We start from the raw sequence: 15,631 nt of genomic DNA, 5'->3' as shown, positions 1-15,631 counted from the left end.
TATTATTTTATCCATTTGTGAATATAAATATAAGCACATATTAATTATTAAAATGTTCCCACTAACATTAAATACCTTAGCATAAGACTCTATTCTGTTATCCTAACAGAGGACTCTGTTCATCATCTCCATTGTCAGACAAGTAAAAATTTTCCCTTTACCTTTCTCTGTCTTTCACCGACTGCTCAGCCATTAATTTTTTCAGTTCTTCCAGACGCTGAGTATCTCTCATTTCCATTTCTTGCCACTTCTGTTCTTTCTTAGCCCAGTATTTTCTTATCTGTTATATAAATGTTACATGAATTTTAAATGAACAACTGACATATCAAAACAAAACAAACTACAATAACATTATTCATTGGCTCATAGAGAAAAGATAAAATTTAAATGGCACGGCATATTTGTCTTATTTTGTTCATAGATGTGCTGAAAACATATTAACAACAGAAAAATACATCAAAACATGAAGGTACATATCTGGAGACACTGCTGGCTCAAGAATTGCTGGAGTGGAAATGCAACTTTGCTGTGTTGTAAGGTTTAATCTATAAAGTCACTGACTTTCAGGGAACCACTGTAAATGTTTGTGATTGCCTCTAAAGGACAGTCGACCCGGTGTTTCTCCAGAAGCTTCTGAACTTCTGATGATTATGCAGCCTTTGACAATCATAGCATTGACATTATTTTTACTCTAAAAGCACGAGTTTATTTATGCTAATGGACAGCAGGATGTTGAAAATTTTATGCTTCTGGGGAAGTGGCAGGAGATGCGTGGGAGGAAGAAGGAGAGGGGGAAACAGCAAGGCTGTGGTAGATAGTAGTTATGACTTATGTGGTAAAGTAAAGGTCACGCTTATCAAGTGCTATAAGCAATGTCCTTACAGTTGGGTCTCACTTTCCTTCCGTGAACCAGAGGCAGAATGTGAAAATGGGAAGAAATCATGTGCACGGCATTTTCAGGGGGCTGGAATCTTTGCAGTAGTTCAGAAAAGGGTGAAGTGGTGGGGCAATTGAATTGAATGTTCATCTTACAGAGGCTCATTCCACCAGTTAGACTTGCCATGATGTGTCTGTGACAAGAAGCTGGATCTTGGTAGTAAAAATAGAGTACTTCTCTGGTGAAAATTAGTGGAATGACTGCCAGCAAAGGGCCTGCTGTAGAGGGCGAGTTAGGCTTACTGCCAATATGACATCTTCTTTTTTCGAGAAGTACATATGGAAAGCTAAGTCGTTTCCTAATATGTCCAAACAGTAGCAACACATGTGTGACCCCTTGGGCTGTGAGAAGCATCCCAAGCACCATGGCCACAGCCACACCTGCCAGTTACGCAGAGGGTCTACAATGTCAGCACTCACAATAGCAACAGGTGTGCAGGGCGTAGTGACTAACCGGAGGAGCTCGATGTAAAACGATCACAAGATCACTGACATATGAATTTAGAGAACAGAGGCAGAGTTAGGAAGGTCATAGTACCGAAGATGGAGAGAAAGGGGCAGGAAGGGACTTGGAGACAACATAAACACTGACTGTGCATGTTCTAGATTTCTAGCTCCTAAGTGTCATTCTATTCATATCAGACACAGAAATGTTACATTATCTCTATCTGGTAATTATAAATGATCTTTATTTATTTTTTCATGTTTTTTTCTGCCTTATTTTAATTTTGTACAATGAATATGTATTTAATTCATAATCAGTGGGGGAGGGGAGGAACAATTTTTAAGCTAAATTTAACAAAAATGGATATTGAACTAAAGAGCTTTTTTTTTTTCCCTCCAGGTACCAAAAAATCAATAACCTTTGCTTATTTCCAGCACTGGTCTCAGATGCTGGATAGTAAGGTTTTGTGCCAACTTGGCTGGTCCAGGATTCTCAGCGGTTTGGCAGTTGAGACCCAGTAATACTCCATGATGTGACCTGCTATGATATAATCAGCGCCATGATGAGAGCTGCTGGGAGTAGCCAAGCAGTTGTAGGATGAAGGTAGAGTTCAATCCCTCTTTCCAAGTCACAGCCCTGATACAATCAAAATGAGGCTTTCTCAGAGGTGTGGCCTCCTTCTTAAATAAGAGGACATTATGGAAAAACTTGCTTGCTTTGTGCTGTATTTGGGTATCTAGCTCATTGACCTCCAGTTCTTTGGCCTGAGACACTGGCCTACCACAGTGCCTGCTAATGCCAGGAGTCATTAGTGGCCTGCCATCTGACCTGCCGACTAACCTGCCAACTTTGGGTTAACTCACCTCTCCAGCCACAAGTCTAAGCTACTGTCCTTGGATTCATTGCAAACTCTTCTAACTTGAAACTGTGTTCCCAAAGGCCACCTTTCTTCCAAATAATGGTTGGGACTATGCAACAAGTAGCATGAAGAATGTCTCCTGAGAACAATCAACTCGGTGTGATGAACAGGCAACATTTGTGCAAAATCACTGATGAGAGGATAGGGCGAGACTGGGGAACGAGAGGAATGGGAATTGGGGATCCTGGCAGAAAACAAGGAAGCCACTGACACTTGGTAGAGAGTACAACCAATGTCATGGAATAATTGTAGATGAACTACTGGGCAAATCCATTTGCTATGTAACCTTTGACTGCAAGTAGAACACATGAGGGAATGCTCATGATCACTAGTCATCTTGGAGATGCAAATCAAAGCAATGGTGAGAAACCACTTTACACCAATGACAATTTTTTTTAAATACAAAGCAGAAAACAACAAAGGCTGGAGAGGGTGCAACCACTGTGGAAAGTGATATGAGGCTACCTCAAAGAACTCGGAATAGAAATTCCATATGAAGCAGCAATACTTCTGCTGGGCATAAACCCTAAAGAAGTAAGAATCATAGCATGAACAGATGTACACACCCATGTTCATCACAAGTTACTTTGGTACATCCACACAACGGGACACTACACAACGAAATAATGATGCTGCTGAAACCATGAGGAACCTTATGGTATGAATCAACCTGGAGTATGTTCTTATTCACTGCCATCAAGTTGGTGGTGACTCATAGTGTCCTCATAGGACAGGATAGAACTGCCCCTGTGAGTTTCTGAAACTGTAACTCTTTATGGGAGTAGACAGCCCCATCTTTTTCTGGTGGAGCAGCTGATAGTATCAAACTGCTGACCTTGCGGATCACAGCCCAGCCCATAACCACTACATCACCCGGGCTCCTGTAGGCTGGGTGAAATTAGTCCAATCAAAAAAGGATGAATATAAGACTATTTTAAGGAAACAACAACAACAACTTGATAAAGACTCATACCAAAGGGAATTGGCAGTGGAGTTTACCAAGTGTTGGGGGTGGAGCAATAGAGAGAAGATAAAGTAATTGGCTAAAAGGCTTACAGGTATTAACTTGGGTGAAAGGGAGAAAAGAAATCAAAAGGTGGGTAGAGTAAGGAGGTTTGTACATAGTTTGAAATAGTTAATACAAAATCAGTCTGAAGCGTAAAACTCTCACCCAATTCACAATTCTTTTACTATATAAAAATAAAGAATAATTAAATGCTTGTTTGAAAATTAAAAAGTACAACCATGAGAGTTGGCAAATATCTTCAGGAACATTCCATAAAAACCCAATCTCAAAAACACATAGAAACCTTCAACAAATCTATAAAAAAAAAAAAATCAGCCCATTAAAAAAATAGACAAGGGGGATAACAAGCACCAAAGAGAACATTCAAGCACCCAAAAAGCACATGGAAAAGATATTCTCCATCATTAGCCACTGTTTTTAGGTGGCATCGAGGTGGCCATGATCCACAGCCACCATTTGCACCACAGACTGAAACATTGGACGGTCCTGTGTCATCCTCACAAAGGTTCCTATGCCTGAGCCCCTGTGTCAGTCCATTTCCTGCGGGCCTTCCTAGCCTCTGTGTCTCCATGCTACCAAGCTTGATGGCCTTCTCCTGAGACTGGTCTCTCTTGATAATAGGTTCAAAGTGTGGAACATGATGTCTTGCCGATCTTGCCTCTACGGAGCACTATGGCTACACTTCTCCCAAGAAAGCTCAGTTTGTCCTTTTGGCAGGCCAGGGGACTGTCAGCAGGCTTCTCCAGCACCACAGTCCACATGCATGCCCTCTCTGTGGGGCTTCCTTTTTCAATGTGCACCTTCACATGCGTATGAGGCAGTGGAAACTGTCATGGCTTAATGCTTCTCTGCTTATTTGCTTAGCACACAGGACACAACCACAGTGCACGCCTTTCCTGGTTTTCAACTATGCGTTATTCCCTTGTTGTGTTACAAGAACTGCCTCGCAGTCCATGTACAGATAGATTCCATATGCGCACAGTGCTCTGAAATTCCTATTCTTCTCCAAGCTATCCATCGTTTGTTATGGTCCACAGAGTGCAATGTCTTGGTATCATCAATGAAACGCAAGTAGACACCTTTTAGTATTCTCTGCTTTCAGCCGAGGCTCACCTCACATCAGCAAGGCTATCCCTTGTTCCATATTCTCTTCAGAATCTGGCCTCAATCTCTGGCAGTTCCCTGTCACTGTACTGTTGCAATTGTTGTTGGATGATCGTCAGCAAGATGTTACTTGCATGTGACATTAATGATATCGTTCGAATCTGAGCATTCGGTTGGGTCACCTTTCTTTGCAATGGGTACAAATATGAATCTCTTCCAGCCAGTCAAGTAACTGTCTTCCAAATTTTCTCGACATAGATGAGTGAGAGCTCACAGTGCTTCATCAGCTTGTTGAAACATTTACATTGTCAATACACCAATTACATTCTGGAGTCTTATTTGAGTGTATGCTTTCTATTCAGCTTGACTATCTCCTTCAGTACAGTTTCTTCTTGAGCAAATGATACCTATTGAAATGGTTAAATACCGACTTGTTCTTTTTGGTGATTCTGCATATTTGTTCCATCTTCTTTTGATGCTGCCTGCATCATTCAAATTTTGCCCATAGAATATTTCGATATTTCAGTTTGAAACTTGACTTTCTCTTCCATTCTTTCAATTTAAGATAGGCTGGGTAGCCTTCCTTTTTGTTCTCTAGAGATGCCCTTTGACTGTTTTCTGTTCAGCTCATTGAGTTCAACATTTCTTCCATTTGCCTCAGCTGTTATTGTTGTTCTTAGGTTACACCAGTTCTGTTCTGATCCAAAACGACCCTAGGTACAACAAAACGAAGACACTGCCCAGTCCTGTACCATCTTCATAATTGTTCCTATTCTTGAGTCCTTTGTTGAATCCACTGTATCAATCTGTTTTGTCCAGGACCTCCTTCTTTTTCAGTGTCCCTCTACTTTGCCACATGATGTCCTTCTTTCTCTCAACATGTCCAAAGTATGTAAGAGAAAGTCTTTCCATCTTTGCCTCCAAAGAGCCCTCTGGTTGCATTTCTTCCAAGACAGATTTGTTTGTCCTACTGGCAGTCCATGGTACTCTCAATATTCTTGGAAAGCACCACAATTCGAACAGGAGTAAAGCCTATGGGAGCACAGCCTTCAGGATAATTTGCTAAGGGGACACAACTCAAAAATCTATTAATCAGTGGAGCTTGGAATGTGTGAAATAGGAATCTAGGAAAGCTGAAGTCATCAAAATTCAAAAGGATCGCATAAAGACTAATATTGCAGTCATCAGTGCACTGAAGAGGGCTGCGACTGGCACTGGCACCACTTGAATCAGAGAATCATATGGTTTACTATGCTGGGGATAAAGAACCCAATCAAGAAGAATGCCATTCATTCTTTGTCAAGAGGGACATTGAAAAATCTTTCGTTTTTCTTCCATTTTCAGTCAGCAATCTAGGTTGTCTTACCAATGGAATAACTGCTAGCAAACCCCCTCACAAGTCTTTCTTCTCTGCCCTCGTCACTCCCAACTCCTCCCCCAGGGGTCACCAAGCCATTTCTGAAGAAGGTGCTCATGGCAGTGGAAAGGGACTGTGCTTTCTCCAAAGTCCACGGACGCTCACACTCCTGGCTCCAGTGCAAAACTTCCTGAAGGAACGAGAGATGGTCTTCCATGTCTACACCCTGGGTGGGGGCGGGGGGCGTTTGGGGCCCTGGTTCATGAGTCCTGCATGGCTTTGAAGGAACGTCCACTTCCCTGACTGCCTCTCTCCTTCTGCAGGAAGCCTGATTTGTGCTGACGGGGTAATGTGGGCACAGACTCTGGTCGCCTGCTTCTTGAGTTGGTGCCATGTGTTCGGCCCTGTATCTACCTGCCCCGGCACCTGGTGCTTCCGTTGCAGCTCCTGCATCCACTCTCACAGTTGTTGGAGCAGCTCCATTCGAGGTGGGTTGATATTCCGGCCTGGAGCCCGCAGGCTGCACAGCAAAGCCAGTCCTGGCACACTGCAACATATTTCTTGAAGTACAGTGGTATCTGTGATAGGATTCTATCTAGCTGCCTTCAAGAAAATCCACCAGTACAACTGTTATTCAAATCTATGCTTCCACCACGGGAGCTAGTGATGAAGAAATGGAAGAATCCTACCGACGTCTTCAGTTTGAAATTCTTCAAACATGCAATCAAGAGGCGTTGGTAATTATTAATGATTGGAATGCAAACGCTGACAACGAAGCGGTAGGGCCAACAGTCAGAAAGTGTGAAAGAAAGGACTCTGGGAGCCACATAGTAGAATTGGGCCAGCCCCCCAAACACTGTTCCCTTTTTCAACAACACACACACAGCGACTCTACACATGGACTTCTCCAGATGGAATACACAGAAAGTGCCTTAGCTACCCTATAACAAAGAGCAAGCATTGCCATCTCTTCTGACAGTCACTGTGATCTTTTCTTCGTTTCCTGTCTTTTTAATGACCTTTGCTTTCCTCATGAATGATGTTCTGGGTCACATCCCACAGCTCATCAGGTTTCCTGTCATCAGGTCTGCAGTGGAATATGACACCGTCATAAAGAGTGATACCAGGAAGGTAGGGGGAAGGTGGGGAGAGCAGCAGCATAGAAACCGTGGGGAAGGGAGACAGCGTTTGGAGTAAGATATGAAAATAATAATAATTTGTTAAAATAATAAAAATTTTAAAAGAAAATAATACTAATAATTTATCAAGGGGTCACTAGGGTAGAAGAGGGGAAGGGAGAGTAAAAAAAGGAAGTGATGACCAAGGGCTCAATTAGAATGCAAATGCTTAGAAAATGAGGCAACGAATGTACAAATATGCTTGATACAATTGATGTATGGATTGTTATAAGAGCTGTAAGAGCCCCCAATACAATGATCTTTTAAAAACATTAACAATGAGTCCTTGAAACATAACATGGATGATTTTGGAGGGCATTGTGCCAAATGAAATCAATCAATCATAAAAAGGACAACTATTACACGATCACACTTTTATAAGAAGTCAAGAATAAAATCACTCAAACCAAGAGGCTTCACATAATAAATGAGAAAAAATGGAATTAAATGAGAATGAAATTTGTCCACAAAATTTTTGAAGTCTCTTCATAAACATGTGCATACAGAAATAACCTTCATTGAATGGAACAAAAAAATAATAAAACAAAAAAATTCAGAGAATTAAGTAGTGTAGAGGGCTAATTGTCTACAGTGCAAACTCTACACAAGCCATGGAATTTGCTCAGGTGAATTTCACTCTTTTGTCCTGTCTTGTGCTCCTTGATTCTTTCACACGAAGCTCTGCAATAGCTTGTTGGAGACACTTCTGAGCATCACTTCCTTCCTAGGGTGCTCTTCCTTGCCTGGTCTCCCTGTCACTCTCTCCTGCTCATCCTTCAAGAGCCAATTGCAGCACTGCCTTCTCTGCTCTCCTCTCCTCCAGACAGACTTAGGCAGACTTTCTATTGCACTATTTACCTAGCCCCGTCATAGCACTTTCTAGATGAATGAGGTATTATTTACCTTTGTCTGACTAGAGCCACGTATGTTGTCGGACACTTAATAGGGAGTAATTGATCCTTGTTAGGTGAGTGCATGCCTCTTCTGGTCTCTGGTCCAAGAATAACAAAGCTGAGGATGGGAAGGAGGCCAGCAGCGTTAGCTGCAGGATGGCAAAGGCTGACCTAAGCACTTCCCTCAGGGCAGTTCCATTCACTTTCCATCCATTAATAGGAGCAGGAAGTGCGTATCAAGAATTACCTGTTTTTCAAGCCTCAAATTAAAGACAAGACAGGATATTTAAGTAGCCCTTAGGGACATTTGTTGAGATGCAGATTTGAAACCCATTGCTTTTTAGATTTTTTGAGTGATCTTTATAACGTTCCCATGATGAAGGAATATAGAACTTAGTGCAAGTGATTAAAGTCAGATTTAAAGCACATCTTTTGTAGAAACCTTCCAGATGAGGTTTCTACAAACTTTCTTGCTTTTCTGAAAAACAAACAAACTCGTATTAATCCCCAAACTCCTCTTTTAACCTCTGATATGCACTGGATGCAAGATGTTCCTTTATCACAGCCCCATATTTTGCTCATTTTAGTAAAGTTGAGCCCGTAAAAAATGTAAATAAATGGCATAAACTATTCTCCATAGAGATTTACAAGTCCAGATAATGCTATGATATCTTTCAGAGAGTTTAAGGTCATTTTTATGTCATAGCTTACTTTTGTAATCTGCCAAACTAATTGTTTCTTATTAAAAACGTCACTAGTAACTGTGGTGTGTATTGGATTAGAATATTGAAGTGTAATTTCTTTTATTTTTTAAATTGGACTATTATAAAATTAAATTACATCTCTTAACTAGAGATATGAAATTAACTACATCTCTTGTCCTTCCTAGCCTAATAACTACTATAATCCAGCACAAAGTAAGAATTTATTGTTTACTAGCAAGGAGAAAGTTAGGATGAAAGGATTTTTATAGGAGAGCATTTTGTTCTCTGATTTCAAGCTGTGTGATAGTAACTCTCTAAGCTAATGGATCTCTCTACATCCTTTCAAAAGCATTGATGATTTATTCCAGAGAATATCAGAATATTTCACCAAATACACAAAGGCGAGACTGTCAGATGGAAGAAGCATCCTGGCAAATGGTATGGTGTTTCCTTAAAACATTGAAAATAGAAAAATTCTATGCTCCAGTCGTCTCACTACTAGGTCGGTATCTGAGAGAAATAGGAGCCATGAATTAAATAGATAATAAGCATCTGCACATTCGTGTTAGCTCATAATAGGGGGGAAAAGGAAGCAGCCTAAATCCCTATCAAGAGAAGAATGGGTAAACAATGTATGGAGCATACCCTAAATAGATTATGATACAATGTTGAAGAATAATGATAAATCTGCAAAACACCTCATTATATGGATGTAACTGGAGGACATTACGCTAAGTGAAATTAGGGGGGAAAGGACAAACATTGTATAAGACCCCTGTTCTTAAAAGTCAAGAAAAGGTTTTTACACAAAAACATTCTTTGATGATAGCTGAGAGCCTTGGTGGTGAAGTGGGTTTGTGTTGGGCTGCTAACTACAAAGTCAGCAGTTCAAACCTAGCCCCTGCTCTCTGTGAAACAGATTAGGCTTTCAACTTCTGTAATCACAGCATCAGAATGTATAGCCTCAGATTTACAGCCTCGGAAAACCATAGGGATGTTCCACTCTGTCTGATAGGTCACGATGAGCTAGAATCTGTTCGATGGCAATGAGTTTGGCTTTCTGAATTTATTATTGCCAGAACTAGGATGGGAAAGGCAGGTCAAATTACTAACTAAAGAGTAGATACATTCAAGGGGGCTTCAAAAAGTTCGTGGGATTAAAAGTAATGAGATTTTCCAAGATACTTTTTGAAGCGCCCTCATAATTCAGGTGAATGGGAAAGCAATATACAATAAAGGTAAATTAAAAAAAGTCACAGGAAAACATTGAGAAGTACAGAAGTTAAAAGCAGCAGAGATAATACTATTATCTATACAATCCTGCACTAACAGTAATCTCCAAGAAGATGCATGAATAGACAGACAAGCTAAACAGGCGTGGGAAGGAGAATGGGATTATATTCGTTGATGGAGGATTTATCTACATAGCTATTGATCTATGCTGAAAATATGTCCATGTGTATAGTATAACTTTTAGTCAAACTCACTTCCATTATATAGATTCTGAAATTTTCTTAAACATGACCGAACACCTTGAGGAAATGAATTAGTATGACGGTATCAGGAGGCACCACTGTCATTGGCATAATGGAGCCCACAAAGACATTGTTCTATATCCTGTCTTGGTAAGTAGTGACTGGGGTTTTACAAACTCCTGAGTGGTCACCTAAAGTTCAGCTGTGGGTCTCTCCAAGTCAATAGGAAAGAAGAGTGAGAACATAGATGACACATAGAAAAATATCAGTCCATCTAGTCCAATGAACATCAGTCTCCACAACCCTGAGACCAAAAATTAAAAAAAACATTCAACAACTAGATGGTGCCCCATCTAAGACTATCAGTTCCCCTGGAAGGGATCACATTAGAAGGTCCTGCATAGAGTGGAACAAAACTCAAAACCATAAAATAAATGAGGCTTAGGTAGACAATATGGAACCCTTGAGCTATGTCCCTTAATCACACTTCAAGATTGGAAATTAACTCAATCCATGGCAAAAATTTCAGCCAACCAGTAAACAAGTCTGTAAAGGGAACCATAACCTTGGGCAGGCATGCACACCTTAGAATAATTAATATTTGAGATCAAAAGGACAGAATTCACCCAAGGACAACTTTCAGAAGAGTAAAAAGGAATGAAAACAAAAAGCACAGGGAGGAATTGGGATGAATGTTGTTATATTGAAGAGATTGCAACCAATGAGATGAAACAAAATGGGCATCTGAAATGTTGAATGTAAAACTGATGATCTGCTCTGTAAACTTTCACTCAGTTAACAATTAACATCTTTAATTAAAAGGCATCTTAATAATAAAGTATTCATGCTTTATCTGGAAGGTGTTTCCTTTCGTTTCATTTAGATGATTGGTGGTACTGGCGGTGAAGTGAACTCGCTTAAACAGGGCTCTGGTATTCATTTGTCTGTGACTCCGACCAGGGATTGGGCTGTCGTTGTTAGGTGTCATTGAGGAGGTTCAGGCTCGGAGCAGCGTATGCACAAGAGAAGGAAACACCACCTGGTCCTGCAACAGCTTCACAATGGTTCTTATGTTTCAGCCCACTGTTGCAGTCGCTAAGGCAATCTGTCTTGTCCAGGACTTCTTCTTATTGACTGCCCCTCCACTGATAACATGGTCAAAGTATATAAGATGAAGTCTCACTGTCTTTGCCTCTAAGGCACATTCGGGTTGTATTGTTTCCAAGACAGATTTATTTGTTCTTTTAGCAGTCCATAATACTTTTCAATATTCTTCAGCAGTTCTATATTTCAAATGCATTGATTTTTCTTTGGTCTTCCTTATTCAATGTCCACCTTTCTCATGCATATGAGGCAATGGAAAATACCATGCATTGGATCAGACCCAACTTAGTCCTCAAGGTAACATCCTTGCTTTTCAATATTTTAAAGTATTCCATTGAGTTTATGCCAAGTCTTGTGCACAGATTGACTCAATGCCAAGTCTTGTGCACAGATTGACCCAATGAATTGTGCTGTTTGAAGTCTTGACTGCTGAGTATTAATTGTAGATCCAAGCAAGACAAAATCCTTGACAATTTCAATGTTTTCTTTGTTTATGAAGATATTACCTATTGGTCCACTTGTAAGTATTTTTGTTTTCTTTACATTGGGTTGTAATTCATACTGAAGGCTGCAATCCTTGATCTTCATCAGCAAGCACTTCAAGTCCTCCTCACTTTCAGCAAGTAAGGTTATGTCATCTGCATATCACAAATTGTTAATATGCCTTCCTCCAATCCTGATGCTGCATTCTTCCTAGAATCCAGTTTCTTAGATTATTTGCTTAGCATACAATCATATGTAAATTCATATTGAAGTTGAATAAAATTAAAACAAGTTCACAAAACTAAAATAGAACCTTGAGTATATCTCACCTGAGTTTCAAGAACAGATTTGATGCATTGAACACTAATGACATAAGACCTGCTAAGCTGTGGGATGTCATCAAGAATATCATATATGAAGTAAGCAAAATGCCATTAAAAAGACAGGAACGAAAGAAAAGATCAATGTGGATGTCAGACGAGATTCTGAAATTTGCTCTTAACCATAAATTACGGCAAATTGAAGAAATGGTGACCTCCAAGAGCTGAACAGAAAGCTTCAAAGAGCAGCTCAAGAAGAAAACACATATTTGTATAAAAGAAATGTGTGAAGTGATTGGGTAGGACTTTGGAAATAAGGTATATAGGACTCTGCCTTGAGAATTGGTTCATTTGGCCATTTCTCTGTATATAAAGAAGTCATCTCAGAAGGAGGGAGAGAGAATCCAGGGACCACCAAGGAGGAAGGGCCACTAGCACAACACATTTTAGATCCTCACCTAAAGTGGTGGAGGTGTAGACCGGGAACACCAGAGACCTTGTTACAGGGACCACGCAACACAGCAAAGGAGCAAGGCTGAGAGTGATCAGTGGTGTTGTGCACCTGAAACCTTAAGAGAGTGATGTGGAGCTGCACATGGGCTTCCTTGACCATGGAGGCAAGGGCTAAGGGACCATGTGACTGAGAGGCTGAGGACCAGAGGGAGGGATTTGGCTGCTGGCTGAGGAGAGGTGCGACTGTGAACCAATGACTGTATCCTTAATGTCTTGTAATTCTGACTTGTCATAAACTTTTAACTTCCCCGATAAGCTCAGAAAATTCACTTCCATTGAGTTTATGCCAAGTCATGGCAACCAGGTAGAACTGAGTAGAGCTCCCTCTGTGTGTTTCCAAAGCTGTAACTCTTCATGGGAGTAGAGAGTCCTGTCTTCCTCCTATAGAGCAGCTGGTAGTTTTGAACTGTTTACCTTGCATTTAGAAGTCCAACACATAATTGCTACATCACAAGGGCTCCTCTCAACTGCCCTAAGAACGCCTATAATTATTAGTATTGTCTGTGAGTTCCTAGTGCCCATTACCATGAATTATCAAACCCAGCAGAGAAAGAGAATGCTGTGGGAGGAATGGCTTGCTTACTCCGTACTAAAAATGAATGAGATCCGATGTGGGCCCATGGCATTTACTCAGTAGTCTATCAGGTATGTGACTGAAACACTGGGTTCATGTATAGCAACAATTGTGAGGATGGCACAGGGCTAGGCAGTGTTTCGTTTTGTTGTGCATAGGGTCGCTATTGGCATGAGCAACAACATTAGATAAAATTAGCATCGGGAGATGTATAAGTCCTCTCAACATATAATAAATTTGACAATCATCTGTTTATTGCCGCATCATTTCTCATGCACTGTGTGAATGTCTAGAAGATAAAGAATATAATTTATACTAAAGCATTTACTGTAGCCAGTCTCACATCTTACAGGAGAAAAGCTCAAGATATCTATTTGCTAAATTTATATAATGGAAAAGTATATAAAATGGCAGTATAGTATGCAGTACATTTCTTATGCCAACTCCTCTAAACTCAAACCTTTTCATGAAATACCTGGATGGATAATGATCATTCTGTTTCAGTCAGCTGGTCAATTCATTTAGTCATCTGGGCCAATAGAGGCACACTTAATCCTGACAGCATAGAGCTATCATACTTCTCTAACTAAATTTCTCCACTGGGGGAGGCGGCAGAATAAAGGCATTTGTACTCGAGAGGATCAATTAGTCACTCCTACTTTCAACATCCTTCGGTTCAAGTTCTCCCTTTTATATTCAATGGTATAGGTCTCTGCAGGCTTCGACTAGGGCTTGCGTGAGCTTCTGAATGGAAATTTGGCTCCAACAGCATTAATTTGCATTGCATTCTTTATGCACAAATAGCGAAACTCTTTACATAGGCAAGAAATCAAAGCTAGATTGTTAGTTTCCAAAATAAAAAAGCTAATTTTGCCTCTCTCCTGCCTGGCTAATGGAGCTCAATGGGTCTCCTTGCAGTTCACATCATGTGTTTCTGTAATTCGTAGCCTTCTTTGTATTTCAACTACTCATTGTGGTCCTCAGCTTGAATTGTCTTGCTATGACAAGCAGATTAGCTCGTCGACTGGATAGCAGAAGGGTCAACAGTCACATCCTTCCTGGAGATATGCAAATGATGAGCAAAAGCCTTAAGAATTAAGAAATAAGATTTTAAGAAGTCACAAGCAGGGACGCACAGGGAGATTTCTAAGCCGACAACGTCCATCCCAAGGAGCCCGGTTACACGCTGGGCTGCTGACCACAGGGGCAGCACTTCGAAACTGCCAGGTGCTCCTCGAGAAGATAGGGCTTTCCACTCTCACAAAGAGCTACTCTCTCAACAATGCTCAGAACAGATCTACCTGTTCTACATGGTCACTATGAGGAGGCAGCAACTCCATGGCAGTGAGTTTGTTTGTTTTTTATTTTCGTCATAGTCTTTAAAAGATAAACTATTGGGGAAAATTTCTTTTAAACCAAGCCCTTTGCTGTCCAGTTGATTCTGATTCATAGTGACCCTATAGGACAGAATAGAAATGTCCTATAATGTTTCCAAGGCTATTAATCCCTATTGTGTAAGTCTAGGTAGACTAGAGAAACCAATCCAGATATACTCAAGTGTGTATAAGAAAGAGCTTTATATCAAGAGTAACCGTATATTAAGAAAACATCCCAGCTCAGTCCAGATCAAGTCCACAAATCCAATATTAGCCTATATGTCCTATACCTGTCTATAAATTCCTCTTCAGACTCATGCAACACATGCAATGATGCTGAATGCACGAAGATCACAGGCCAGTGGGTGGAAAAATCTTGTGGATCTAGTGGTGGTGGAAACAACTTAGCACTGACATGAGTCTTCATGTGGTTCATCCCAGCACCAGGGCTCTGGCTCCATCAGTGTAACTCCCTGTGGCATGTCAACAGAAATGTCTTGCAGGGAGGGTGTATGTCCCACCTCCCAGGAGGAACATAGGAGTTCCCAGAATCCTTAGGAGAAGGCCCACACAGGTGCCTCATTGGCTATGACCTGATTGACAGGTTGGACCCTACCCCTTTGCTCAAGTTGACAGTAGATTATGCAACTGCCACACCTATGGAAACAGATGGCCACTGTTTTCTCTTGTGGAACAATGAAGGAGTCAAATTGCTGAAATTTGGAGAGCAAGCTGAATGTTTAGCCACTGCATCACCAGACTCCAGAGCCAATATAACTACCTCAAATGAGACATTGTTAGAATACTATTCCACATGTTAAAATATTGTGCAACCACCCAAAACAGGAGAAAATATGCACAACATGTTGCTATGTAGAAAAAGATGAGTTGACACAACATGTCAAAATTAAAATCCTTATTTATAAAAAAAGACAGTAAGAAGTTTTCATAACTTTGCCCCTGTGTGTTTCACTTCCTTCGAGGATATACTTGCAGTACTTACAGCAATTTCTCCAGAACAACCAAAGGCATCATACAAACTGGAAAAAATATTTTGGCAATCGCACATCTGACAAGGGACTACTCTCTAAAATGTTTAGAAACACTTTAATAACAAAAAAGACAAAGAATCCAATTTTAAATAAGGCCTGAAGATGTGAACAGACACTTCACCAATGACGTCCAGGCAGCTCAGAGACACATGACGAGATGCTTGTGATCAT

At 40.6% G+C, this 15,631-nt stretch overlaps 1 protein-coding gene across 1 annotated transcript in view; it reads right to left on the bottom strand.

Moving 5' to 3' along the window:
* CCDC148 (coiled-coil domain containing 148) overlaps positions 1 to 15,631 on the bottom strand; it is a 337,076-nt gene that overhangs the window by 78,231 nt on the left and 243,214 nt on the right. Inside the window, exon 13 of the mRNA XM_075529709.1 lies at positions 162 to 280. Within this exon, the coding sequence (XP_075385824.1) occupies positions 162 to 280 (119 nt within the window). The remainder of the gene's footprint in view (positions 1 to 161; positions 281 to 15,631) is intronic.

Source organism: Tenrec ecaudatus, chromosome 13 (assembly GCF_050624435.1).
Source record: "Tenrec ecaudatus isolate mTenEca1 chromosome 13, mTenEca1.hap1, whole genome shotgun sequence".
Taxonomy (NCBI): Eukaryota; Metazoa; Chordata; class Mammalia; order Afrosoricida; family Tenrecidae; genus Tenrec; species Tenrec ecaudatus.
This window is presented reverse-complemented; position numbering and strand designations above follow the sequence as displayed.